Here is a 25,800-nt window from a genome sequence, read left to right on the forward strand (position 1 = left end):
ATGCACAGTCGCGTCTCCCAGGCGCGTGCTCCACCTCGAGTCCTCTACCCATCCCACCAACCACAATCACAACCATGCCCTCCCTCCTAACCTCCCACCTCGACCAAATCTCCCTCTGCGCCCAATCCATCTCCGACCTCCCCTTCCCCGCCCCCAAAATCTTCACCAACGCCCTCCTCGCCAACCACGACATCACTGCCCTAATCCGCGACACCGAAGCACACGAGCGAGCACTCTTCCACCTCGCACCTCCCGCAATCACGGCCAAAGCAGCGGATTTCACAGCTTCGGTTGCGAGTCTTGCGCCCACTGCGTCAACGGCTGCTGCTAGGAGAGCGACGACGTATGGGGCTGCTAGACAGCCGAAGAGTAGAGCTGTTGCTGCTGTGTTGGGTGGGGATTTGTTCAAGCAGACGAGGGATGGCACCAATAATAACAGTGTAGGCAGGCAGAAGGGGGAGGTGGATGTGGACGTTCTGCTTGAAGGGGCGGAGAAGTTGGCTGCTGTTTAGTGAGTACGAGACTTGAAGTTGGGAATGAGGACGATGTTGACTTGATTGTAGTCCTATCCCAGGCGCCACAGACAGGATCGCGGAGCTCCGACAACGGCATCAGCAATTACTGGCGAATATCGCACATTACGAGGATCGAGTGTCGCGGAATACACAAGAATTACAGCTTATGAATCGACCGACGAGTAGGACTGGTTACGGGCGCGAGGACGACGGACATGAGGTCGAGACTGGGAATCTAGCTATGGACGTTGATCAAGGAGCCAGCAGCACGACTGTGCCTTTGACCAAGGACGATCTACGACAAGAGGAAGAGGAGATCCGGGAGCTGGAGAGGAAGAAGAGAGGATTAGAGGAGCGGGTGACGGGTATGGAGCGTGATTTGGGTGGGCTGGCACGATGAGATAACTCATAACGACTACAATGCACGATTATGATGATGTACAATAACGCAGAGAGCCACAGTGATAGGACGCACTGCTTTCAGAGTATGCCGATCCAGCAGTGGCGAAGCTTGTGGCCACCGGTATGGTGGGAGCATTTGCCAGCAGTGGAATATTGATATCGTCCAGCAGAACCGTGGCATGTGGAGACCGGCGAGTCCTGGATGCGGGTGATTGTTGTATGCCGGCCGCTGGTGCCTCGCCGGAAGATGAAGAGATTTGCCTGCTAGGCTGTCGTTGATGGAACCATAGCTTGAGAAGTCGGAAATCCGAGTCCCGAGAGCAAGGGCAGGGTCGAGGGAGAGACGCAAGACTTCCTCTTCATATGTGTACTGCAGACAACCCTCCCACATCACAGTTATGATACGCAATGTTGATATTGTCTTTGGTACTGTATACAAATGTGCATCTGTCCAGTCTTTTGGATAGCCGGATGTTTTGACCACCAAGACCCGCGGCGAGCTTCGTGGGGGCCGATGTTTCACGCTTCTGTTGCAATTTCGTTTGCAAGGCACGTTTCATCTGGGCTCGCTTGTTTGCAGCACATACACACTACCGGTCCCCTTCCGACGTGCAGTATCCGTAGGCTATCTATTCGGTCTCACGCTGGGCTGGATGCGGTTTGTCATACGGAGGATTGGAGATCACTCCCGCGAGCGAATTGGCCTTGCAGTTAGCAGTTCCGCAATAATAATGAAGCCTGGCGTCTCTACATGGCAATCTGGATGGATGCGTCTACTTCATCATCCTATCTGATCTCGGAAGCCTGCGACGGCAAGCCGGACTCGCATCATCAAGGTTATCTGAGGAGGCCGACCTCGACGCCGAGTCGCTAGGCTACTCTGGTGGGCTTCAGTATATATACTACACGCCCTCTATTCTCCGGTCGAGTTTCACATACAATACTCCGGCCGTTACACATCCTCGACCACATGATAGCCCCGATCAATCTCACGTTCACGGTCAAACGGATCGTCCCAGATTTACAGAACCAGATTGAATGGATAGTGCTAGGCTAACTGTAAGAGCCGCCACCGTCAACTCATATATCTACTCTTCCCGCCTGTGAGCCTACCAAGCCCTTCTCCTCCCAAGTCTTTTACATCTCTCTCTCTCTCTCTTTTGATACGTCTGTAGGTCTAGTACCACTGTGTTCACTTTCATTTCTTGCATACCACAACCCACACTCGTTCAGACCGTTTTTACCAAAGCGAATATGCGTACCTCGATCCTTGCGGGCGCCATGGCCCTCATGGGCATGGTTGCTGCTGCGCCTCTGGAGGCGCGCGCGGCCTTGACCCAGGTCACCAGCTTCGGCTCCAACCCAACGAACACAAAGATGTACATCTATGTGCCGAGCAAGCTCGCTGCTAAGCCGCCGGTCATTGTGGCCATCCGTACGTTGCGATCAATGTACAGCAGGAGGGGACGAGATCACTGACTCATCGAACCAGACTTCTGCACGGGAACCGCTCAAGCCTACTACACAGGCTCGCCATACGCTCAGCTGGCTGACCAATATGGCTTCATCGTCATCTACCCGGAATCCCCCTACAGCGGCACCTGCTGGGACGTCTCCTCCAAAGCCGCCCTGACCCACAACGGCGGCGGCGACAGCAACTCCATCGCCAACATGGTCACCTACGCCCTCCAGAAGTACAACGGTGATGCCAGCCAGGTCTTCGTCACGGGTTCCAGCTCCGGCGCTATGATGACGAATGTCATGGCTGCTACTTACCCGGAGATGTTCAAGGCCGCGACGGCTTACTCTGGTGTTCCAGCCGGCTGCTTCGTGTCCAGCTCCGGGCAGGCTGACGCGTGGAATTCCACCTGCGCTCAGGGCAAGGTTGTCGCGTCGGCGGCATACTGGACCAATGTCGTCAAGAACATGTACTCCGGCTACTCTGGCGCCCGTCCTCGTTTCCAAGTCTACCACGGCTCCATCGATGCCACGCTCCTGCCCCAGAACTACCAGGAGACTGTCAAGGAGTGGACGGGTGTTTTCGGCTACGATGCTACCAAGCCTGCTAAGACTCAGTCGAACTACCCCAAGTCGGGTTACACTACTGATACGTGGGGTGTTTCGGCTGCCAACCCTCTTGGGCAGGTCCAGGGTATTTATGCTCAGAATGTTGGACATACTGTTCCTATTCAGGGCACACAGGATATGATGTGGTTCGGTCTTGGCCCTTACACTGCTGATGCTGGTACCTCGTCTGGTGGCTCTGCTGTATCGTCGCCAGTCGCTTCCAGCTCCAAGGCCGTTGTTGCCAGCTCCAAGGTCTCTTCCAGCACGGCGAAATCCAATGTCGCTACCTCTGTCGCAGCTGTCTCCGCCTCATCTGTTCCAGCTTCATCGGAGAACGCTACTTCTGCCTGCGAGGTCAGCATCACTGTAGCTCCCGCCTCGACCTCGACCCCATGCGAGATCACCATCACTGTCTCCTCCAGCTCTGTGCCCAACAAGGCCACCACTCCCACTGCCGTGAGCTCGGCCTCCACCCTGGCTACCAAGGTCTCCACCTCCGCTGCAGGCGCCTCTTCCGTCGCATCATCTGCTGCTCCAGCCTCGTCTGCCGCATCCGGTTCCGGCCCTCGCTCGACTGGTACTTCCACCGGCCCAGCCTCGAGCAGCATCAACACCGCTTTCGTCAAGAAGGGCAAGAAGTACTTCGCCACATGCGCCGACCAAGGCACCCTCGGCAACAGCCAGACCTCCTCCATCATCGCCGCTGACTTCGGCGGTGTCACCCCAGAGAACAGCATGAAATGGCAATCCATCGAGCCCACCCAAAACCAATTCTCCTTCTCCGGCGCCGACTACCTAGCCAACTACGCCGTGACCAACAACAAAGTCCTGCGCTGCCACACCCTAGTCTGGCACTCCCAGCTCCCGACCTGGGTCTCCAACATCAAGGACAAAGCCACCCTGACCTCGGTAATCCAAAACCACATCGCCAAGGTCGCCGGCCGCTACGCCGGAAAGTGCTACGCCTGGGATGTCGTGAACGAGATCTTCGGTGAGGATGGCAAGATCGAGAGTTCCGTGTTCTATGATGTTCTCGGGGAGGACTTTGTCAAGATCGCTTTCGAGGCCGCGAAGAAGGCGGATCCGACCGCGAAATTGTACATCAACGACTTCAACCTCGACTCCGCTACTTACGCCAAGACCACCGGTCTCGCGGCCAAGGTCAAGGAATGGGTCGCCGCCGGCGTCCCAATCGACGGTATCGGGTCTCAAACCCATCTCAGCGCTGGTCAAGGCTCTGGTGTCAAAGCCGCCCTTACACTTCTGTCCGAGTCCGTCAGCGAGGTCGCCATCACCGAGCTCGATATCGCGGGTGCGTCGACGACGGATTATGAGAATGTGGTTAATGCTTGTCTAGGACTGGCAAAGTGTGTCGGGATTACCGAGTGGGGTGTTGATGATTCTCAGTCTTGGAGGTCGAGCAGCACGCCTACACTTTTCTCGGGGTTCAAGCCTAAGGCGGTTTATACTGCGCTTGTACAGATGTTGCAGTAAGTGGATGCGAAGCTGGGTGGAGCGGTGATGAGAGGGATTAGGTTGCGACGAGGACGCTTTTTTGGTATATCTTCATCGTGTATACTTGGTGGTCGGGTACTACGAGGTTTCCGTCACGAGTGCTTCTTCTCATCTGCTTGCTTGCTTTCCTCATGATTGCGTCGTTGCCTCCATCAGAATGAGGGCACAAAAGCTTCGTCCCCGGGGTTCACCAAGGCGTGTTGTCGTTGTCGAGCGGCGCAGTTCCGCCCTGTCAGCACCGTTCTTCTTCCATTCGGTCAACACAGCACAAAACGCCTTGCATGGCTACAGCTACTCACCATGCACGCTGACGAAGGTGTCTCGCTCCTACGCATGAGGCTTACGACACGAGCACAGCTATGCTGGCGCTGATTTGCCATCAGCATGATGATCGCCGGGCTGACAAGGCATCCTCTGCGGTTGCGCCCACAATTTCTCAGCCCCCAAAGTACACAGGTACGAAGCCTAGGATTTTGAACGAACGAGAACGAGAAATGTTGCGCCAGGTGCTGCCAGAGTCAGCCCGTACGGTCCTTCAGCCTCCCGGTCGCCGGCCGTCACATTCATTGATTGCCTGTCTCCGCCAGTTGCCGGACACCAAAAACTCTATGCGCATGAATCAAGGCCCCAATAGCCGCAGCGAACTTTCCCATACTGCCTGGTCTGGATCACACAGGCCTGCTCTACTGTTTTGAAGACGAGAGTTTAATATATGTCCGACATCAGACTCGTCGTCATACGAGTCCAATGCCGTGAGTTTCCCGCTCACTATGGAATCGGGATCTGCCAAGATGATGTATGTTGTACTGTCGGATCTGGAATCGTGGATGGAGTGCATGGGGGCCAAACAGGGGGCCTGATCAGCTCTATGACCTTGCACTAATCGGGTGCTTCGTTTCGCTGGACTGCACGGTGTTTGACAGCAAGCTTATATGGTCGGCGAAGGCTGTAAGTATGTACAGGTGAGCAAGTTGTTCTTCTTCTGTACTCCCAGCAAATCGTCGCCAAGAGTCGTGTTTCTACTTTGGTGACATACTTGAACTTTCAATCATGCAGACTGTTCTATTGCTTGTGTCGTCGGCGCTGTCAGCTTTGGCACAGCCAGGCTGGACAGCACCTTCGCATCCAGGCACGCCAGGCTCTCAATCTGGGGGCCCTCCACCTAGCAGTCATCCTTCTTGGGGACCTCCACCCGGCGAATATGGGCCACCACAAACCCACAACAGCAGCTTTACGCCCGACCACGTTCTCAGGGTCACGTACGCCAATGTTTCTATGGGCTGTGAGTCGCGAGCATCTGTCTTGGTCAATGGTAGTACACCTGGTCCAGAGCTCAGATTGGAGCCTGGCAAGACGAGCTGGGTTCGAGTCTACAATGATATGACACAGTACAATACGACTATTGTAAGCTGGCCAGGCTCGCCGATCTGACCCAACTGACTGTCGACAGCATTGGCATGGTCTGAGCCAACGAACAGCTCAATTCTCTGACGGTACACCAAGCGCAAGTCAATGGCCCATACCACCCATTCATTTCTTCGATTACGAAGTACATCCCGAGCTTAACGACTCTGGCACCTACTTTTACCACTCCCATGTCGGCTTCCAAGCTGTTTCCGCTACTGGCCCACTGATAATCGAGGACAATGGTCCACCACCTTATGCCTATGATGAAGAGCGTATCATACAGTTCACCGACTACTTCAACAAAACCGACACCACGATCGAGAAAGGCTCGTGGCTACACCATTCACTTGGTCTGGAGAAACCAACGCTGTGCTGATCAACGGTATCGGCGTGTCGCTTGGAGAAAAAGCTGATACGAGTGCTTGCCAGCTGCCAGTCATCAATGTTGAAGCAAGCAAGACCTACCGCATGCGCTTCATCGGGTCAACAGCATTGTCTATGGTCCGTCTTGCAATTGTCGGTCATGACAACTTCACCATCATTGGAGCAGACGGGCAATACACGCAACCTCACGAGGAGAGCTACATGCAGGTTGCCACTGGCCAGCGCTTCGACGTCATCTTCCGTACGAAGTCTGCACAGGAACTAGGCAGCCAGACCGACTTTATAATTCAATTTGTATCAGCTGATCGACCATCCATATACACTGGCTACGGCGTGCTGCGTTATGGCGCCGGCAATCCTGTCATCACTACTGCACCCGCCACACCCCCTCTCAACCTCACTAAGCCCAGCTACTCTTGGCTTGAGTACTCGCTGCAACCGCTCTGGCCCAACAACTTTCCGACAGCGAGTGAGGTCACTCGCCAGGTGATCATCTACGATCGACAGGTACTTACCCACACCGATATCTGGCGGCTGAATGGCGATCAGTGGAATGATACCTCGCCACCTTACCCAGGCGACACGCCTTATCTCGTCAATATTTACGAGAATGGACAGTCGGCGATACCCAACTATGATGCCGCTCTGAACAACTCTGGTTGGGATCCGTATTCCCTGACCTGGCCAGCAAAGATCGGTGAAGTGCTTGAGATCATATGGTATAATACTGGAAGTCTCGGTAAGTCAATCACCTTTGGCTCCCTTGGCATCACTAATCTTGTTGTCTATAGTACAAAACAATGGCGGCGTCGATTACCACCCCTTCCATGCCCACGGAGCTCACTACTATGACATCGGAAGCGGTAACGGCACTTATGATGCAGTTGCAAACGAAAAGAAGCTAGCAAACTACAATCCGGTCTTGCGAGATACCACAAACCTCTATCGCTACGAGACTGCCACCACAGCAGGAGCGACAGCAGGCTGGCGAGGTTGGCGACTTCGTGTCAACGACCCGGGTGTTTGGATGATTCACTGCCACATACTCCAACACATGATCATGGGCATGCAGACGGTGTGGGTCATGGGTGACTATGATCAGATTGCTGGGATTCCGCATTTCGATGCCGCGGGATATCTGCAGTATGGTGGTGATGCTTATGGGAATGAGACATTCGCGCCTAGTTATGTGCATCAGTATGATTGATTGGGATAACATGGGAGGGGACGATTGGCGTGTACATCCAGATAGTGTAAACACTGATGTATGAATGCCTGCTTGAATCATAGCGGCGGAGATTGAGTTTGCTAGCCTGATAACCATACTTCACGTTTGCTTCGTCCCTCTCTGAGACTCGCGCACGAGGTCTTGAGCCGGCTATACTCGTCCCTCATGTCGACTTCGAATCACCTGATAACTGCACGTATGCGTGGGCCGCATTGTGCGTGAAGTGCTGATATGCTCTGGCCGTATGAAGTCATCGATTGCTCGCGGTCTGGCAGGCAACTCTTCACAACACGCTGGGCCGTTGGCTTCGATTACGATTATGGTCGGACGTTAATAGGAGTAGAGTGACGAAGTCAGGATGATGGGTTTGTGTCCGCCTGGTGGCGCCCTCGCCTAAGCGCCTTGCATTGCATCTCGAGTTACACGAGATATATGCTAGCGGATACCATCAACATGGGTCTGGATAAGATCTCCAGACGTCTCACCATTCTCCTCTCCTGGCCGTCCAGGACTGGCCCAAGCATCGATCGGGCGGGACTTGCAATGTCATGTTCAATACACAACGTGGTAGAGCTCGATTGCGGTCAAATGTTCTGCTGCTGCCAGCCACCAATTGCACATCCCTGTCGGTCAAAACACACCCTTCGTGCGCGAGAAAAACCTTTGCCACGCCGCGCAATCCTCCGTCTAAGAGGAGAAAGGAAGCTGTCAGGAAGAAGCCCATACTCAGTGCGCAACCCAGGCTTCGAGTTGCCGTCGCGCAGCATGGCATTGTGAGACCCCAGCCTCTGCCGCCTTCGCGTTGGGTAAGGGCCAAGGAATTCTTCTCCCGCTGGAGGACATGGATATATGCTCCTTTACTGCTTATCGGACTTGGATACGGCGGCTGCTACTACATACCTGTCACCCACCAATGGCTGAACAGCCGCGAAGAAGTGCCGGTCACTGGACGCTTGCGATATGGTGGCCTCGAACAGGTTAACGAATGGTGGAGTATCGCTATCAAGCTGGGTCGAGAGCAGGAGTATGATGAGAAGCAGAAGGAGATGATCAGGGCTTCGATGCTACCGGAAGACCATCCCTCGATGCAGAGAGTACGACAGGTCTTCGAGAGATTGATCCGGTGCGGTAATCTGGCAGGTCTCAAGTGGAGACTTCACATTATTGATGATGAGAGTACGGCCAAAATTCCTCTCGTCACACCCAACTTCACAGGCTGACTCCCTAGCAGCAACACTGAACGCGTTGACTACACCGACGGGCCAAGTCTTCATCACAAGATCAATGTTAAACCTCACGACAACGGACTCCGAACTCGCCGCCGTGCTTGCTCATGAAATTGCCCACAATATCGCCGAACATGGACGAGAGCAAATCAACAACAGGATCTTGCGGGCGAAAATGCTATCGCCTCTCAGGCCTTTGTTCATGATCGGAGGCGCTTTTATAGCTGTTGGTGCGCTTGCCACGTTTGTGGCTGGGGAAGCTGTCGTCATCGCTGTCCCGGGCATGATACTCATGGCTCCTTTATCTATAGGCGAGCATCTGCTCCTGTACAAGAGTAGGGTCGCAGAGACAGAAGCGGATTACATTGGTCTTCTGCTTATGACACAAGCGGGTTTCGAGCCCAAGGCAGCTGTTGACATGCAGGTCAAAATTGGCGAGTTGGAGGAGAAGCTGCAGAAAATGAATCGTGAGGCGCGGAATAGGAAGGGAGAAGTCGTGAGGAATGAGTGGGAGTCTACGCATCCTTCGGTGAGTCCTGGGCTGGTTGTCCAGAGGGTGATGTTTGCGAATGCTGATGTAGTGGCGTAGTCTGCTGCACGGGTACGACAGATTCGGGAGAGTGTGCCGATTGTGCGCAAGATTGTGACTGTGGCTGCTGCTCTCGAACAAGCTGGGACCGGAAGTCGTGCTGACTACAAAACCTCAAACGCTGTGTTCTCTGCTGCCGTCCGGTGGCGAGCCTTCTTGGATGGCCCTCAGCTGGGGCACCACATTGCCACGGTACTGAGTGCCTGAATCAGGATCTATAAGAGGTGAGCTCCATCGAGTGCGACTTTAATCTCACCTGCAGGCACTGCCTAGCAGGACTTGCTTGTCGCATGTACTCTAGGCAAGTCGATAGGCTATGAAAGCGGGTCGTTTATATGTCCATCGTGTTCGAACGGCCATGTCTCTGCGCTTATTTCTCGTGATTGATATTGCGTATACCTGCATAGGATCCTGCCATGCTATTCGACACGGAGGGCCAACGGCCTGACCGGACAGTCGCGTTGAGGAGCGGTGATTTTGCGACGAAGGGAGCATGATTTTGAGCCCGTACACAGCATGCAACCGCCAATCGTCTTCACTTGCACAGTTTTGGGGGCTATAACGATGATGGCTTCAGACAGATTCAAAGGCAATTGTGCGTGTGGTGTATTTTGAGTCAGGAGACATGAACCGGATGCTGCCTCCCGTCCCGTTGAGATGTCTTTTGAGCATGCATGAATAATATACTCTCTCATCATACAAGGAAGCATTGTCTTGCATAGTCTGCACATGCAGCTATCGCTATTCGCAGCAATGCTGTCTTGCATAGCCTCTTTTGTCGGCGAGACCAGGTGCTACACAGTAAGCTCCGAAATATGCGACCAGATGTGTATTGTGTAAATGAGGATATCCACTCGATCCACGGCCTCACTCTCCCCAATCCCAAGTCGTTCAGTCACGGGATCTGCGTCATTCATTAATGTCACACGACAAACACGATGCGGTGCAAACGTTCGATCCATGAGGCCCTGTCATGACTATATCGGTGATCGATCACAGAGAATTCAAGGGTCTTTGGGGAAGGACACGTCCAAAAAGTGAAAGTGTACGCGTTGATGACGCACTGTTGTAACCAAAGGATGTCTGTCTCAGCAACAAGCTAATGGGAGATTCAGGGAGGCACCACAATGATCTGATTGCTGGCTATTCTAGAATGTAGCGACACGGGATTGCAGATTGTTGTGCGTGGTCTCAGAAAGGAGGCCCGTTGGTCTGTAGTAGACTAGTAGTGTACCGTAAATTATAGTAGCTTAAGTTGTCGTCGGCTCACTTAGTACTCGGATGGGGATCTCGTCGCCGTTGCCCTTCAGCCGCTAGCGCAGAAAGCACGGGCTACCGGTCACGAGGTTAGGCGTGGACATCGCGCTCGGGGCAAGTGGATTCTCACTCACGAGTCACCTCCTGCCATTCTTCTCGTCTCGGCATCGTGGTCAACTTTCTCTGCCACCCGCGATCTGGACATCGTCTGTACCTCCGTACAGGCACACTGGACCGCCAATATCTCCAGCGACCTTCGACTTCACGCCCCTCACCGCCGCTATCCAACGAACATCAAGCCGGCAGCCGCACGCGACGCGTGTGTTGTTTTCGCATTCCAGCGCCAACAAGAGCCGTACCTTATCCTTAGCGATCAATACCGCTGCGCATTTCGAGCCGAAGCGCACACGCACACGCACACACCTCACATGCAGCACGCTCGACCTATCCTGCCGGCGACATCTCTGTTAGGAGAGCAATAGCAGGGTCACACATTCAACATTCACCGAATCCAGCTGCCTACCGCCACGCGACCCCAACATATCAACACTGCTGTCTGAATCAACAGACGTCAGCCGCTAAATAACAAACATCAGCGCTGCGCAAACTGGCGGAAACAACAACCTTCGCCGACCTCCACCACCAGCAAATGCACCCGCAGTGATGGAATTCGAGTACTCACCGCGCCACCCCGGCAATAGCGCACCACACCTTCTGTCTCCAACACACGCCCATGCCGCGCCCACATCACCTTTAGACCAATTCGCGGCAATCAGACAGATCAGGCGCTCACTTTCGCGTTCACCGTCCAAGCCACAGCGCTATTCACTCTCGACGCGCAAAGCCACAGACACCTCGCCGCCTAACAATGCGCCTGCCTCTCCCTCTGGACTCTCGCGCTCATACACCGTAGATACAGCGGACTTGCAGAGTAAGCCCAAATATTCCGTGAGGCGCACTGGTGTGATGCGTGTTGCTCAACGTCGTACATCGCCTAACAGTCCACTGCGACGCGCATTGAGTGACAACACGAATCAAGCGATCGCGAGTCCACGGCCACGTCTGACACGTCGCCCGTCCGCCGAGGAGGACCAGGAGAACATGGATTTGGATGAGGAGGTCAAGGTTCCGAAGAAGATTGACTTTCTGAAGCCTGAGAAGCTCTTCAAGCCGCTTCTACAGGAAGCTGCTTCACCTATGAAGTCGAGCCCGCTTAAGAGGAGCGATGGTGTGATGAATCTCGAGGCAGCAGGATTCGGCAGTCCACGCACAAACAAGCGCAGAAGTCTGCATGGCGCAACAGCGTTTGGCAGCGACTTCAATGTGTTCGACCAAGGTCTAGACGGTGCGCAGGGCGATGCAGATTCTGGGTCGGGTCGATCATCTGACGAGAAGGAGAGGGATGCAAACTTCCACACGACATGGCCACCGCCTACTGCCTCACCACAGCGTCGACCTTTCAGCTTACGCAAGTCTACTCTCCAACAGCGCACTGGCAATGCACGATCACGACCAGAAGCGATGCGCGAGACACCGCTGAACCCAGCACTGACTCGGGCACGTTCGCGTATATCGCTGGACAGTGCATTGCCACTTCGTAGCCTGGACTTCAATATGGCTTTCCAGCGGAATGTTGTGAACGACGCGCCTTTACTCTTTCCGCCTGCAGCACCAAAGACTTCCGTGTCCGCGCCAAAACCACATCCGCTCTCCCACGCTCTGACACCTTCTTCCTCGTCGTCGAGCATGGCCGACTTCGAGATACCTGAAGCTGCTCAGGGCAGGGCGCCTTCACCTACAAAAGTCGGGACCAAGAAGCCCGCTCCCAGTTTCTCCAAATCGCTACCAATCGGGGCCAATCGTCCTGATGGTCGCGGCAACACGAGTAGCCAAGCGAACTCACAAGAGTCGTTCGCCACCCCGGAGGCTTTTAAGATGGCACGACCACTACCTCAGGCTTTCCACTCCACCGGTCTCATATCTAAGCGCAATTGGAATGTGGACATGCCGCCTGCCAGCTTCGCAAGCTCGCATATGCCAGACACACCGTCCAAGAAGGCTGCTCACATTCATATACCCTCTTCGCCCGCACCAGGTTCAGCCCTTGGCAAGGTAGCTCGACCACTGCATGAGTTCGGCAGCCCAACGACTCCATTCAACGCCCGACCAAACAAAGCGTCGCCTGAGTCCTTTGGCAAGAATGTCAACATCTTCGGCTCTCGAGTTGGCGCGCCCCAGCTCACTCGTCGTGGTAGCTTCATCAGTCTTGACGGTGAAGACATCAACGCCTCGCCCACGCAGCGCTTGGCAAGCCCCTCGAGTAACGACGATCTTCCGCCCACGCCTACAAAGAGCACTGCAGCGGCATCTACGACCATCAGGCCACAGTCGAAGGGCAAGAGCAACAGCCTCCGCAGCAGTCTGTTCGGCCGGCGATCATCTCTCGGCCCAGACACCTTCGCTTCGCCAGCGGAGAGGGATGTCACACCCAGCATCGACGACAGTAAGTCTATACCTTCTTTTGAAACGCCCAGTGCACGAGAGGAGAAGAATCCGTCCGCAGTTACGGAGGTCATGGATGACTCGGCTTTGCCGTTTATCACCTTGACGAACATTGACACCACTTCGCCAACGAGTGGGCGACAGCGATCGAAGTCCCATGCGACCATTGCAGTATCGCCGACACCACTCGCAAGGCGTACTTTGCGCTCTGTTTCACATCTCACAAGCCGTATAAATACACCTGCTAAATTATTCTTACCTACAGCATCTGCTATGGAGGAGATTTCCGAAAAGTGCTCTCCTCACACGCCGCACGAGTCGTTCACGCCACCGGACCCCAGCAGCTTGTCAATCTCTGCTGAGAATCGACCAATTTCGCTCTTTGGCGTCAGTGCCCACAGCTTCCCTCCCGCCACGCCTACTGGGCCTCGCGACAACGGTAGCAGCACCAGCTTTTTCCCCGGCCAGTCCTCGAGCTATTTCGCCAACGACGTGGATACCTCGATTACAGCTCGGTTCGGCTCGACGCAGGTGTCTGGTAACGGCGAGTTCTCGCAAGTCTACAAGGTGGAGAAACCTCTTCCCGGCACCCTGCAAGGCTCCCAGGCGCAACTCAGCCCAAGCGCTAAGGTGTGGGCTGTGAAGAAGTCCCGTAAGCCCTACACTGGCCAGAAGGATCGTGCGCGCAAGATGCGTGAAGTCGATATCCTCAAGTCACTCCGTGGATTCGAGAACGTCGTCGAGCTCGTCGATAGCTGGGAGGCCAAGGGCCACCTTTATATACAAACCGAGTTTTGCGAGAATGGTAACCTGAAAGACTTTCTGCTGCGGACTGGCTTCAAAGCTCGCCTAGACGACTTCAGGATCTGGAAGATTCTGCTGGAGCTGACGCTTGGTGTCAAGTCCATCCATGATGCCAATATTATTCATCTTGATCTGAAGCCTGCCAACGTGCTCATCGACTGGGAGGGTGTGCTGAAGATTGCTGACTTCGGTATGGCAAGCGCATGGCCAGCGCCACCAAACCTTGACGGTGAAGGCGACCGTGAGTACATCGGCCCCGAGATCCTCAATGGCCGCTTCGACAAGCCTGCCGACATCTTTGCCCTTGGCATGGTCATGCTGGAGATCGCCGGCAACATTGTCCTACCCGACAATGGCACGTCGTGGCAGCGTCTCCGTGCTGGCGATGTTAGTGAGCTACCCAGCCTCACATGGACTTCTGACAGCAGCTTGCCGCGAGACGAGTCCGGCGACCCGCTCGATATGCAAGCTGGCGTGTCTAACGACTCGCTGGCTTTCTCGGTGCAAGGCGAGGATGACCTTGGTTTCCTGCGGCCTACCATCAAGGGCCACAGTCGCAAAAGCAGTCGCGATCTCGTTTCACCACCAAATTTCATGGTCGACCACAACGATCCTGACGCGCTCGACAGGGTGGTTCAGTGGATGATAAGTCCTAATCCCGATGCTCGACCTACCGTGGACCAGCTCCTCCGTGCCGGCGGCGTCCAATGGGTAGAGGCTCGTCGTCGTGCAGGAGCGACCATCTACGAGGGAAGCTGGGGACCTGCTGACAGCGTCGTCAGCCATGGGCAGGATATCGAGATGATGGAGTTCTAGAGGATGGCTCGATGGGCACGACGAGCAGCATCATCAACATCGAAAGGAGGGCATTGTTTTTGCATTTTAGCGCGACACTTGTTCACGGCCAGAAATATAACAGTTAACGAAGATACGAAGCGGGAGTTATTGTACGGAGCATATGGAACGATTGGGCAGTGGGAGAGATTTTACGTGGAGTTTTGCGAAGCGCATCTTGGTTGGAGTCACAGCACACATGAATGGGGCATGATTTGTACGGGACCTTTCCCGCTGTACGCAGCGATTGTCTTTGGAGCACGCGAATGTGTCATGGCAGAAGAAGATGAGCTACGGCCATGTACAGCACGTTTTGATATGGTCACGAGCGCCGGCCGCGTGGGACCTTGTTTCCGGGCTGCCGCCGCCGGGTTCTAGATGCCGCTGGCTAGCTTGACCAAGTAGTCTGAACTGAAAATCAGTACGTTTTACTGGTAGCTCATCAGATAGCTTTGACCAGCAGATATGGTTCAGCAGCATTTTCCCATCACGTTCTCGTCTCATATTCGTGACCTTCTCAACAGCATCTCACTCCCATTCTGATGAGATACGTAGTAGTACATTGACACATGGGAACAGCCGTGCGAAAATGCGTGATCGCGTGCATCAAACTGCCGTAGTGCTTACGACGAGCTACGTGCCACACTCCCTTTGGTCCGATTCCTGTGGCTCGCCCTTTTCGATCGCAGCCACAAGCGTTCCTGGAGCTTGCTCCCAAGCGGAGTGGTGTGGGTGGTTTACAAGCCACTTACGCTGGCGAAGTGTTTCACTTGTTGGGTTTTGCGGTGTCCCCCCTGGCAAAGCCTCTCGTCCCATCGTATGGGGATGCACTACGGTACTGAGCGTTGGATTTCCTTGCGTCTCTTGCATGCCCCGAACGTTCGTCCGGCAAGGTAGCACCTGCGCGCTGTTGACTTTGTGTGCCGAGACATCTGTACTGTACTCCGTAAATCCTCTCGCTTTCATTATATCTACCACAAGTTGTTATTATATCCAACCACTATATCTTCAGGTTTAGGCTCAAGCGGTCCACCCAGCGCCCACCCCTATAAACTTCCGACTTCTTCGTGTGCTCTGCCGGCCTTCCACTCCACAAGCCAAGTGCTGCACCTTCTGCCGCTTCTTGGCCGTTCTTGTACGTCAGCTTAACGACATCTTCGCATACCGCACACGACCTCGGATAGACGGTCGCCGACTACGCTCAGCATCTTCATTTCTCTTTCTTCATTCCTGAAGGCTCGTGACAGCAATCTAATACTACGGCGCATTGCAACAAACACATCACTGAATTCGGTCGCACCCGTGGTTTGACCTCGTTGCCTGGCCCACTTGTACTTCTACAATCGTCTACGGGAATCATGGTTCTTGTGTGACGTGAATGTCGCAAACAAACATCCTGGCAAGCGGATGATGAGCACAACAGCCTTCGAAACAACGTGTTTGCTACTGGGAAGAGTGGAACGTGAAGATGTCTGGCAACAATCCCGGCTTTCAGTCGCTGAGTGGACAGATGGAGACGACAGAGCCTGTGGGCGGTGGTCAGAAGTCGGGTAGTGGTGGTGTCGCACCGACAGAGGGTGCGACGGTGACAGGCGACAACTCGGGTTCGAAGAGAAGTGAGGTTGGGCAGAAACAGACGTCTGCATCTTCTACGCCCACGACGGCCACGGCACCACCTCTACGGAAACAGCGATCGAGTAATCTTCAACCGACTAGTGCTTCCCCGTCGGCCGGCTCGAGTCCACATACTTCTCGCAATACTTCTCCGCAGCGCAAGGACAGCAGACCCGCGCCTTTGACCACGCCAATCTCAACACAGCCGTCTGCAGCAGCGATACAGCGAGCACTATCTGCGGCAAATGTGCCGCAACTACAATCGACGGGATCAGTGACTGAGGCGGTCTCGCGACTGCCACGCACAGCGAAGAGTGTGGGACCTGGATCAGGTGAGACAACACCTCAATGGCCTGTATCGCCTCGCCTCAAGTCACCACCTCCATCTGCTGTCAGCTCGAGAAGAGGATCCGCCGCACCGCAGAAGAAGGCAGAGACCGCTGCACCGAGTATTAGTGTGCAAGGTCCGGCGTCACAGACTGCCACTCCGCCACCGAGAGCAAATAGCGAGGAGTCACGAAAATCTGAGCAGCAATTACAGACACCTGCCAAAGTGCCGTCTAGAGGACCGAGTGGCAAATCGACCCTGGAGACTGTGCAGGAGAATAGCTCGGACTCGATTGCTGAACCGCCAGCTGCTATTCAAGCTGCCGCAGATCTCAAGCCTTTGACCAAGATCGCCGAGGAAGGACCTTCTTCAGCCAAGAAGGACGGACCAGAAAGCGAGAAGCATACTCAGCACGGTGAGAGTGGTAGTGAAAGTGCCGGCAGCAAGATAGATCGGCAACGTGGAAGGCGACAATCACTCACACAAGCGCAAAAGACTGGTTCGCGACCTTCCAACCCGTCAAAGAGCAGCTTTACGCCACTGCAATCTGCGAAAGCACGACAGGCGGAAGGTAAGCAGAACATGACTGTCGAAACGGAGACAGTGCAGTCCATCCCACAATCTGGACTCAACGCTGGCGACCGGGCAGGCAGTGGTCGTGTTGACCCGAGCGGAAGTATAAGGTTGAAGCCAAGCATGGAGACGATCCGACCGAAGAAGGAGCGCAAAAGGCCTTCTCAGAAGGCAAGAAGTATCAATCAGGGTACCGGTACGTCTTCAACTCTTAGATCTCCTCTGCTTTCCTACCGTACGTCATATGAGAGTTGTGGGAGTACGGCTGTACCGTCTTCGTCGCACTCTTCGGGTGGCGAGAAATCACCAGATGTGACGCGCAAACAGTCTCTCGCTGGTCCGTGGCAGAGGGCGTTTTCTTTTAGTAAAGCATCTGATATCCAAACACGATCTGACAAGCATCTGCGTAAAGCTTCCTCGAAAGCCGACATCTTCGAGCAGCGTGTCGCCAGCGCTGTTGAGCAGGAGAACACTTCTGACTCCGACGAAACCTTCGTGTACGAGTCGAATCCGCCCGAACCACAGCCACGACCGCGGCACCATTCGAGGACGCCAAGCGTGACTTCGGCGCATAGTACGGCGGATCAGCAGCGTGGTGGTGTGCGCAGTTTTGGCGAGATGATGGATGAGCAGCGACGGGTCAATGGCAAGCGAAGTATGAAATTCTCCAACAATCCTTACAATGACCTCGACAGTCCAGACAGTAGGAATGGCACCGTACGGTCACACCACGCACGACACTTTGGCAAGTTCGGTAGAGGCGGCAGCCAGGCGTCAATGTATGATCCGGATTCTCCTTTCACCCAGGCGTCTAAGTTACGCACTGGACATTTGAACATGCGACAGTCAAGGCCAAATTCGCCTCGCAGTCCACAGAGTCTGCAGCAGCGCGATCTCGGACAACAACGACCATCGGCACTTTTCAATGGGCATAAAGCAGAACACTCTTTCGACTTTGACGGCGAAGGCGCGGACGACGAGCGCACGCCTCTGGTCGGCACTGTTCGCGCAACTAGGAATCGCGGACATGCCAGGAACCTCAGCGACAGCGTTCGCTCGATAGACGAATACTATAGCATTCGCAGTCAACGCTCATGGTGCGGCCGGCTGGGCGGCTGCGTCATCGGGATATGTGTCTTCCTGGCTGTGATACTGAGCGCCGTGGCGTTCTTGATAATGTCTAATCGACCATTGTACGAAGTCCAGATCCGGAAGATCCAAAATGTCCTGGCAAGCGAGCAGGAAATCATGCTGGATTTGCTGGTGGAGGCGATTAATCCGAATGCGCTCAGTATCACTGTCGCGGACATGGATCTCAATGTTTTCGCCAAGAGCAAGTACGTGGGCAGCAATTCAGACTACCTCACGAGCAGCGTCTCGCGACCCACGACCGCAAGACGGAAACGGCCTAGCAGAAGTAGTGAGGATGTACAAGGCAGTCCAGCAAAAGCCGGCAATCCTAACCCCTGGCAAGATCTCACAGGCCACTGGCACGCCCCCTCCTCCTCCTCTTCCAGCAACGGTGGCGGTGTAGACCACGGCACCGACCCGGACCCGGACTTCGAAAAAGACGCCCAGACCATGCTCCTCGGCCGCATCTTCCACTTCGACCAAGCCCTCGCCTTCGAAGGCTCGCCCATAAAACGCCATCAACATTTCTCCGTCGGCGAATTAAGGTTACAGCGGCCGGGGAATAAAACTGAAGTCGGGGGCACGGAGAGGTGGGAGAATGTGCTGAAGCATCCTTTTGAGTTGATCGTTAGGGGGGTGTTGAAGTATCAGTTGCCGGTTAGTATGAGGGTGTTGGGGGTTAGTGTGACGGGGAGTGTGGTTGTGCATCCCGAGGACGGGGTTGATGAGGGCGGGGCTATGAGGTTGGAGCCAATCAAACATGAGGATGGGTGGGAGTGGGTTGATTTGGGAGAAGGGGAGGATGACGAGCCTTTGATGATGGAGATTGAGGCCTAACGCTGTTTTCACAGCGCTCTTTTCTTTTATTTGTCTGGTTTCGCCTTCATTGCATGCGCGGCATGTGTTACTATCAGCGTTCAAGCGAAGACTACTCGACAGATGTCACGACTAAGGAAGGCCAGGGCAGGCAGCAATAGCCATTTTTCTCCTAGAGGCGCGATCACTATGTACTCTAGCTTAGCTGTATTGATGGCTTAAGCCGCGTCACACGAGCAAGACATCATACTACTGCGGGAACCCACGTGGCAATGAGGAGGCTCAGGAATTCCAGGTCAGTTTGTAAGTCTGGATTTTTGCCTCTACTTCTTCTAGACACGCTAGAGAGCTCTCTTCAGCTTGCTGATCGTTGCGGACAGCCCTCCATGTCCTAGGCGCGACCCGGCGAATATACTGCGTAGAGCATCGTCTTAGCTGACTGGAAAGCAGACTGCACTGAAAAGCCGCTCAACACTGTGGATGCCGCTTTGCTCTCCCACGTCATGCAAAGTCGACATTGCGCCTGGCAAATTTTTTGCCCTGGCGAGTGCTTGTCCCATGATGATTGTTCATACGTTCTCAGTTTGGTGATACGTCCTGCTTCGCGTGATTTTGGTGGCAGTAGGCTCCTCATGCGAAATCTTCGTGCACCCAGTGTCAGGAGGCCCTCGACACGAAGTCAGGACTGACACGACGTCGTGGACCCGGGCCGCGAATCCGCATTACATATCGCTGTCATTCATCCAATCTTTTCAGTCGACGATACTGTGCTGAACCCAAGATCCGACATAGAGGCATCGTCATCAAATCCTGAGGTCTCACCTCCTCATCATAGTCTGCCATGCAAATCATAAATTTCATCGTCTTCCTTCTAGCCATGGCTCTCTACCCCACTGCCAGACAATCGTCCAGTACACCCATCAATTCCATTTGATTAGAGGTCGTGCTACCTTTCCATGCGTCCATATCGTCGATGGCCATGGCGTCTGGGTCTACAACAGCGGATGCTCGGCTCCCTACACCGTTCACGGCGCCACCTTTCCCGTATCCATTCGTCATCCCCGTCATCCCCAGATCAAGATCCGCATACCTCGAAAGCATAATCCCTTCATCCAGAAACCTGTCGGTCCTCAGGAACGAATCAGACATCTGCAACCCTAACCTCAAATCCTCCATATCCAGTGGATTGCGTAGACCTTGCGTCTCCAGCTCCACGGGAAGTCTGCCCGCACCATTTCTTTGCACGGCTCCGCGCTCCGCCTCCTGTTCTTCCTTGTGCAGACGGCGTTTGTATCGTGCGGTCTTCACGCAGCCTTCAGCGTTGGCGCCAACGTGCGCGTACAGCTCGCCCAGCATTTCCTTCAGGAAGACTTCGGTTGCTTGTTCGACTAGTTCAGCGCAGGATGCTATGGCAGACTGTGTACTACCTGCCAGTCCCTCCTCGGCACAAATAGGTTCGATGCGGTTTTGAACATCGCTTTGGGTTGGGAACTCCAGTGTCTCGCTCGCCAGAGGCTGAGCATATCGCCGGCGAATCTCCAGATCCCAATTCGTCTTCGCCAATCCTGCTCCCGCACTCTGTGGTGCACCGAAATCTCCGTGGTTTGGTGGTTTAACCGCGAGCTCGTGGTGGTAGTCCAGCATCGCCTTGTACCCATCGTTGACTGCCACACTTCCGTCCTTTAGTGTCTTGATCCTTCGTCGGTCACGTGCGTGTAGACTCATGGCCTCCTTCTTCACCCTCTCTTCCGACTTGTCGTTCGCGCCTGCATTGGCTCCACTGCCACCCTTTGAGGCCGAGGACGGCTTGTCGGTTGCGACGACCCATGGTGCAACATCACTCGGTGGTGGATCGCGATAGATGTTGGTGTAGAGAGAGACGACAAGGGTATTGTGGAGATGTAGTATCGATGTGGGAGCGGCAGGTGTGCTACTAGTTGCTGGTGTTGGTATGATGGCCGGCGCGAGGGTGAGCAGTGGTTGCAAAACATAGCTGAGCTCATTCTGGTTAAGATTGCCTAAGGTGTATTGATTGATGGCGGTCTTGTAGTCGGCCCACTGGTCGCCGAGAGCTGACTTGAGCTGCGTGTAGATGGCTTCTACATCGGCGCGGGGGACCGCAGCCTTGCCATGCTTGAGAGCGAGGAGTTGAGCAGTGGGGAGAGTCTTGGAGGCGAGGGTGGGAGAGATGGTCGGCAGGGTCAAGTCGGCGGGATTCATGATGTCGCACCGCCGGATGCGCTCACGGAGGCTGGGTCGGCATGTGGTCGCGATTAGGGAGTTGTGCGATCCTTCGTAGGTGTTGGAATATGGCCCGCCGCATCAACGTCATCCGCTGTACACGCTGAGTAACAATAGACACCCAAACGCCCGTCGTCACCTCAACTTCACATTCACTTACACATTCACTTACACCTGCACCAGGCCAATGGTCGTGCGTGACGATCGCATGCAGGTGAATGCGGAACTGCGGCTGCACGAGCGGCGTTGTGCGGCATTCCCGCTTCCCCACGCCGCCCCGCCTCGTGGCTCTGACTAGGGCAGATGAATACAAATAGACCGTCTGTTCTTCTTCTACCTACACGCAATATCCTACCACTCGTCATGGCTCCTTCATGGCTGCCGAAGGTGCGTGTAGCTGGTAGGTATGTCTCATTCATTTCATACCGTCAGCGACTTATGAGAGACAGCTTGCAATGTGGCACCAGTCTTCCTTGATACTCCAAAGACTGTCGAGAAGACCATCTCCTTGATACGTGAGGCGGCGAGTAACCAAGCAGATCTGGTCGTCTTCCCAGAGACTTATATCCCTGCCTTTCCACTATGGGTATGCCACAAATCTCGACCAGTCCGAATGCATTGCTCATGATCCACCCACTAGGCCGCTATAGCAGCTCCCATAGACAACCATACTTTCTTCCAACGCTTGGCCCAGCAAAGTCTTCTAATCGACGGACCTGAGATTACACTCCTCCGACAGACCTGTGCTCAGCAGAAGATTTATGCTCATATTGGCATCAACGAACGTAGCCATCACAGTTTAGGATGCATCTGGAACTCCTCTGTACTCATCTCGGACAGAGGCGAGATTGTCAATCATCACAGGAAGATCATGCCCACCTTCTACGAGAAGCTCGTCTGGGCGCCGGGAGATGGTCGTGGATTGAAAGTGGTTGATACCGAGAGGCTAGGTAAAGTAGGCAGTCTGATCTGCGGCGAGAACACCAATCCGCTCGCACGATGGAGTCTAATGGCGTGGGTATCCCATTGAGAACAAAAACAATCTCATATTCGACAAGCTGATGCCATCCAGGCAAGGCGAACAACTCCACATATCAACCTGGCCACCCCTCTGGCCAACCCGGCGCACCGCCTCAGCAACCGCAGGCTCAGAAGCTGCCTCGTCAGCCTCACCAACCGGCAAACAATACGACAACATAGCCGCCAACCACACACGAACGGCAGCCCACTGCTTCGAAGCCAAATGCTTCGGCGTCCTCTGCTCAGGCTTCATGGACAAACCCATGCGAGATGAACTCATATCTGCCATCCCCTCCGCAGCAGAGACTCTGGACAGCGTAACGCAAGGCGCAAGTTTGTTTCTCGATCCGACTGGAGCACAAGTCGGAGACCAAGTCGTTGGGGAGGAGGGGATCGCTTATGCGGATCTTGATTTGAATGCTTGTGTTGAGCCTAAGCAGTTCCATGATGTGGTTGGGACGGGATATCAGCGGTATGATATTTTTGATGTTAAGGTTGATAGGAGGAGACTTGGACCCGAGAATTCTTTTGATGAGCGCGGTGGAGAAGAATCGAGGATTGAGTCGTTGCCTGCGAGGGTGGCTGATGAGTCTCATGGACGGCGAGAAAGGTCCCCAGCACAAGTCCACCAAGGTGTCGGTGGCCTGAGGATGATCTAGAGATGAACCATCCTCTCCTACCAGCAACAACCACATTTGCTACTTCGCCCGAAACTCGTCCGTCGTTCCTGCTCCGTTCCCCTTAGCTACCCCAGCACGAATCGTGGGGTGCATCGAAATTTATTCCCAGTCCGCAGTAGAAGCAACGACATGCCAGTGGCGATCTCAGTCCAGCTTGCAGAGAGCTTCGGTGCGTACATCACCTGGGATCTCTCTCACCCCGCAAAGGATCATTCTGCGTTGTGAAGATATGAGGGGTAAGCTATGTATTGCCTCGCGTATTGCTCGACTCGCATGTACGCGCCCCGTGGCAATTGATCCATTGCACCGAGGACTATATGTTGGACAAGAGGTTGATTTCAGCTTATAGAAGACAGTAATTGTGTTCTTCCTCTTCACCAGACTCCCAACCACCAATTCCCCCCATATATCCTTGCCCCAAGATGCCTTCAGCAACAAACGGCACCTCAAACGGCCATGGCACTTCCGCCCTCTGCTCCCTCAACGACTTTCTCAAAGAGGAATATGATTACATTGTAGTAGGAGGGGGCACAGCCGGCCTCTGCGTCGCCGCCCGCCTAACAGAAAACCCCGACGTCAAAGTCGCCGTCCTCGAAGCCGGTGCAAACCTGATGGATGACCCGCAAATCACCACCCCATCCCTCTACCCGACCCTCATAGGCCGCGAAAAGTACGACTGGTGCTACAACAGCATCCCGCAACCCGGCTGCAACGGCAAGACCATGTCCCAACCTCGTGGCAAAGCTCTAGGCGGGAGCAGTGCGATAAATTATCTCATGTATGTCCGTGGTTCGCGAGGCGATTATGATGGGTGGGAGAGCCTGGGGAATAAAGGGTGGGGATGGGAGGGGATGGCGCCGTATTTTCGCAAACATCAGTGTCTTGACGTTACGGGCAAGGAGTCGACGAACAAAGATTTCATGCCTTTTGCGGCGAAGGATAAGTGGCATGGGAATGAGGGGCCGATTCATACGAGTTTTAATGACTATTATGAGGTTAGTAGTTGCTTTCGGGAAATGTGAGGGAGGATGAGACTTACCTTGTGCTGTAGCCTTTCGAGGAGGACTTCTGTACCGCGGCCTATGAAGTTGGTGGAGGGGAAAAGACGTTGACTGATGCCTGGAGTGGTGATCATATGGGCTTCTATAGCTCGCTGGCTGCTGTCAACCGGACAAACGATAATGGCAAGCGGTCTTATGCTGCGTCTGGATACTTGCGGCCGAATCTTGGTCGGAAAAACCTTAAAGTGCTTACTGACGCTTTGGCGACGCAAATCATGCTCGAAGGCAATACAGCTGTTGGAGTCGAGTTCACACATGATGGCCAGAAGCATACCGTCAAAGCATCGAAAGAGGTTGTTCTCTCTGGTGGTGTGATCAACAGTCCACAATTGCTTGAGCTGTCTGGCATCGGTGATCCGGAGGTTCTTAAGGCTGCTGGTGTCGAGTCCAAGGTCAAGAATGAGCGAGTTGGCGCAGTAAGTGCTGAAACATGAAAGACTGACACTCAGATCTGACGCTCGACCGCCACTAGAACTTTCAAGATCACATTCTCGGCGGGATGCTGTGGAACATGAAAGACGGCTCTCAGAATCTCGACTCACTCCATGGCGCGGAGTATCAGAAGCTCATGGAAGAGCAGTACAACAAGACTGGTGATGGGCCATATGGGTCGCCCGGCATGTTGATGGGTTTCGTCTCATACGCATCGCTCGTCAGCAAGGAGGTCCTGGACCAGACCATCTCCGAGATCCGAAAGAACTCATTGGCTAAGACTGACTTCGAAAAGAGGCAAGAGGATGTAATCGTCAAGCAATTGTCCGACCCTACTTTCGCGAACATCCAGACTTTTTGTGCGTTCAGCAGGCCTGTGCATTGTGCACTAGCATCTGAGCTGACAATAAGTAGGTATCGGTGCTCGGTTGGATGTCAGCCAAGGTCAAAGCCAGGTTGGCTTCTTTGCTGCGCCACCAGAAGGCAAGACGTGTGCATCGCTGCTCGTTTGCCTTGAGCATCCTCTCTCACGTGGTACGGTCCGACGAAAGACTCCAGGCCTTTTTCAAGAATGCTGACTAGGATTCAGGCACCGTACACATCACATCCTCAGACCCGACACAACATCCTCGCATCGACCCAGGATATTTCCGTAACCCTGCTGACATCAAAATCATGGCAGAGGGCATTAAATGGATGTCGAAGGTTGCTGATCGCCCCGTGCTGAAGAAGAGTCTGGGAGAGCGCATCTTGCCACCTGAAGGTGCTAGCATTGAGAGCGAAGAGGAGAGGTCGGCATTCGTGAGGGATCATATTTCTGTGAGCATTCACAAGCCCGCTTCCGTACCGAGAGCTCGAGCTGACCCATTTATTTCGCGCGACAGACCCAATACCACATCATTGGCACGTGCGCAATGGGTGAAGTGGTAGATGACAAACTTCGTGTTAAGGGCGTCAACAATCTCCGAGTCATCGACGCTTCGGTCTTTCCAGGACATGTGTCTGGTAACATCATGGCTTCGACGTAAGTCCCTCCTTCGCACTTAAGTTCCTCAAAATGTACTGTGACTAAAATACCATTGCAGGTACGCTGTCGCCGAGAAAGCCGCCGACATTCTCAAGAAGGACGATGGACGCTACCTCAATAAAGTTGATTCGCACGTACAGTAGAAGT

General features: G+C 54.3%; 10 protein-coding genes across 10 annotated transcripts; 9 read left to right on the top strand and 1 right to left on the bottom strand.

Moving 5' to 3' along the window:
• Positions 1-74: 74 nt before the first annotated feature.
• On the top strand, positions 75-915 carry LTS14_008425 (uncharacterized protein; the record flags this gene model as incomplete). Its single annotated transcript, XM_064841113.1, has 2 exons — positions 75-511; positions 564-915. The coding sequence occupies 2 exons, from the start codon at positions 75-77 to the stop codon at positions 913-915; spliced, it is 789 nt and encodes a 262-aa protein (XP_064691373.1).
• A 1,283-nt stretch (positions 916-2,198) lies between these two features.
• Positions 2,199-4,478, top strand: LTS14_008426 (uncharacterized protein; the record flags this gene model as incomplete). Its single annotated transcript, XM_064841114.1, has 2 exons — positions 2,199-2,352; positions 2,410-4,478. The coding sequence occupies 2 exons, from the start codon at positions 2,199-2,201 to the stop codon at positions 4,476-4,478; spliced, it is 2,223 nt and encodes a 740-aa protein (XP_064691374.1).
• A 1,071-nt stretch (positions 4,479-5,549) lies between these two features.
• Positions 5,550-6,282, top strand: LMCO1 (Laccase-like multicopper oxidase 1; the record flags this gene model as incomplete). Its single annotated transcript, XM_064841115.1, has 2 exons — positions 5,550-5,903; positions 5,950-6,282. The coding sequence occupies 2 exons, from the start codon at positions 5,550-5,552 to the stop codon at positions 6,280-6,282; spliced, it is 687 nt and encodes a 228-aa protein (XP_064691375.1).
• Positions 6,283-6,374: 92 nt separating this feature from the next.
• LTS14_008428 (uncharacterized protein) lies at positions 6,375-7,497 on the top strand (the record flags this gene model as incomplete). The annotated part of the gene is made up of 2 exons (XM_064841116.1): positions 6,375-7,029; positions 7,082-7,497. 2 exons carry the CDS (start codon positions 6,375-6,377, stop codon positions 7,495-7,497), a joined length of 1,071 nt encoding a protein of 356 aa, XP_064691376.1.
• Positions 7,498-8,066: 569 nt separating this feature from the next.
• OMA1_1 (metalloendopeptidase) lies at positions 8,067-9,540 on the top strand (the record flags this gene model as incomplete). The annotated part of the gene is made up of 3 exons (XM_064841117.1): positions 8,067-8,694; positions 8,750-9,273; positions 9,334-9,540. The coding sequence occupies 3 exons, from the start codon at positions 8,067-8,069 to the stop codon at positions 9,538-9,540; spliced, it is 1,359 nt and encodes a 452-aa protein (XP_064691377.1).
• A 1,713-nt stretch (positions 9,541-11,253) lies between these two features.
• On the top strand, positions 11,254-14,712 carry SWE1 (mitosis inhibitor protein kinase swe1; the record flags this gene model as incomplete). The annotated part of the gene is made up of 2 exons (XM_064841118.1): positions 11,254-13,093; positions 13,358-14,712. The coding sequence occupies 2 exons, from the start codon at positions 11,254-11,256 to the stop codon at positions 14,710-14,712; spliced, it is 3,195 nt and encodes a 1,064-aa protein (XP_064691378.1).
• Positions 14,713-16,198: 1,486 nt separating this feature from the next.
• Positions 16,199-19,213, top strand: VAC7 (Vacuolar inheritance and morphology protein; the record flags this gene model as incomplete). Its single annotated transcript, XM_064841119.1, has 1 exon — positions 16,199-19,213. One exon carries the CDS (start codon positions 16,199-16,201, stop codon positions 19,211-19,213), a length of 3,015 nt encoding a protein of 1,004 aa, XP_064691379.1.
• An 864-nt stretch (positions 19,214-20,077) lies between these two features.
• LTS14_008432 (uncharacterized protein) lies at positions 20,078-21,643 on the bottom strand (the record flags this gene model as incomplete). The annotated part of the gene is made up of 2 exons (XM_064841120.1): positions 20,078-21,443; positions 21,606-21,643. The coding sequence occupies 2 exons, from the start codon at positions 21,641-21,643 to the stop codon at positions 20,078-20,080; spliced, it is 1,404 nt and encodes a 467-aa protein (XP_064691380.1).
• A 153-nt stretch (positions 21,644-21,796) lies between these two features.
• On the top strand, positions 21,797-23,112 carry LTS14_008433 (uncharacterized protein; the record flags this gene model as incomplete). The annotated part of the gene is made up of 4 exons (XM_064841121.1): positions 21,797-21,833; positions 21,883-22,019; positions 22,074-22,447; positions 22,506-23,112. The coding sequence occupies 4 exons, from the start codon at positions 21,797-21,799 to the stop codon at positions 23,110-23,112; spliced, it is 1,155 nt and encodes a 384-aa protein (XP_064691381.1).
• Positions 23,113-23,555: 443 nt separating this feature from the next.
• Positions 23,556-25,796, top strand: LTS14_008434 (uncharacterized protein; the record flags this gene model as incomplete). Its single annotated transcript, XM_064841122.1, has 7 exons — positions 23,556-24,128; positions 24,185-24,610; positions 24,667-24,985; positions 25,041-25,160; positions 25,216-25,445; positions 25,511-25,650; positions 25,712-25,796. The coding sequence occupies 7 exons, from the start codon at positions 23,556-23,558 to the stop codon at positions 25,794-25,796; spliced, it is 1,893 nt and encodes a 630-aa protein (XP_064691382.1).
• Positions 25,797-25,800: the final 4 nt, after the last annotated feature.

This window comes from Recurvomyces mirabilis (assembly GCF_035927965.1).
Source record: "Recurvomyces mirabilis strain CCFEE 5264 chromosome Unknown scaffold_25, whole genome shotgun sequence".
Taxonomy (NCBI): domain Eukaryota; kingdom Fungi; phylum Ascomycota; class Dothideomycetes; order Mycosphaerellales; family Teratosphaeriaceae; genus Recurvomyces; species Recurvomyces mirabilis.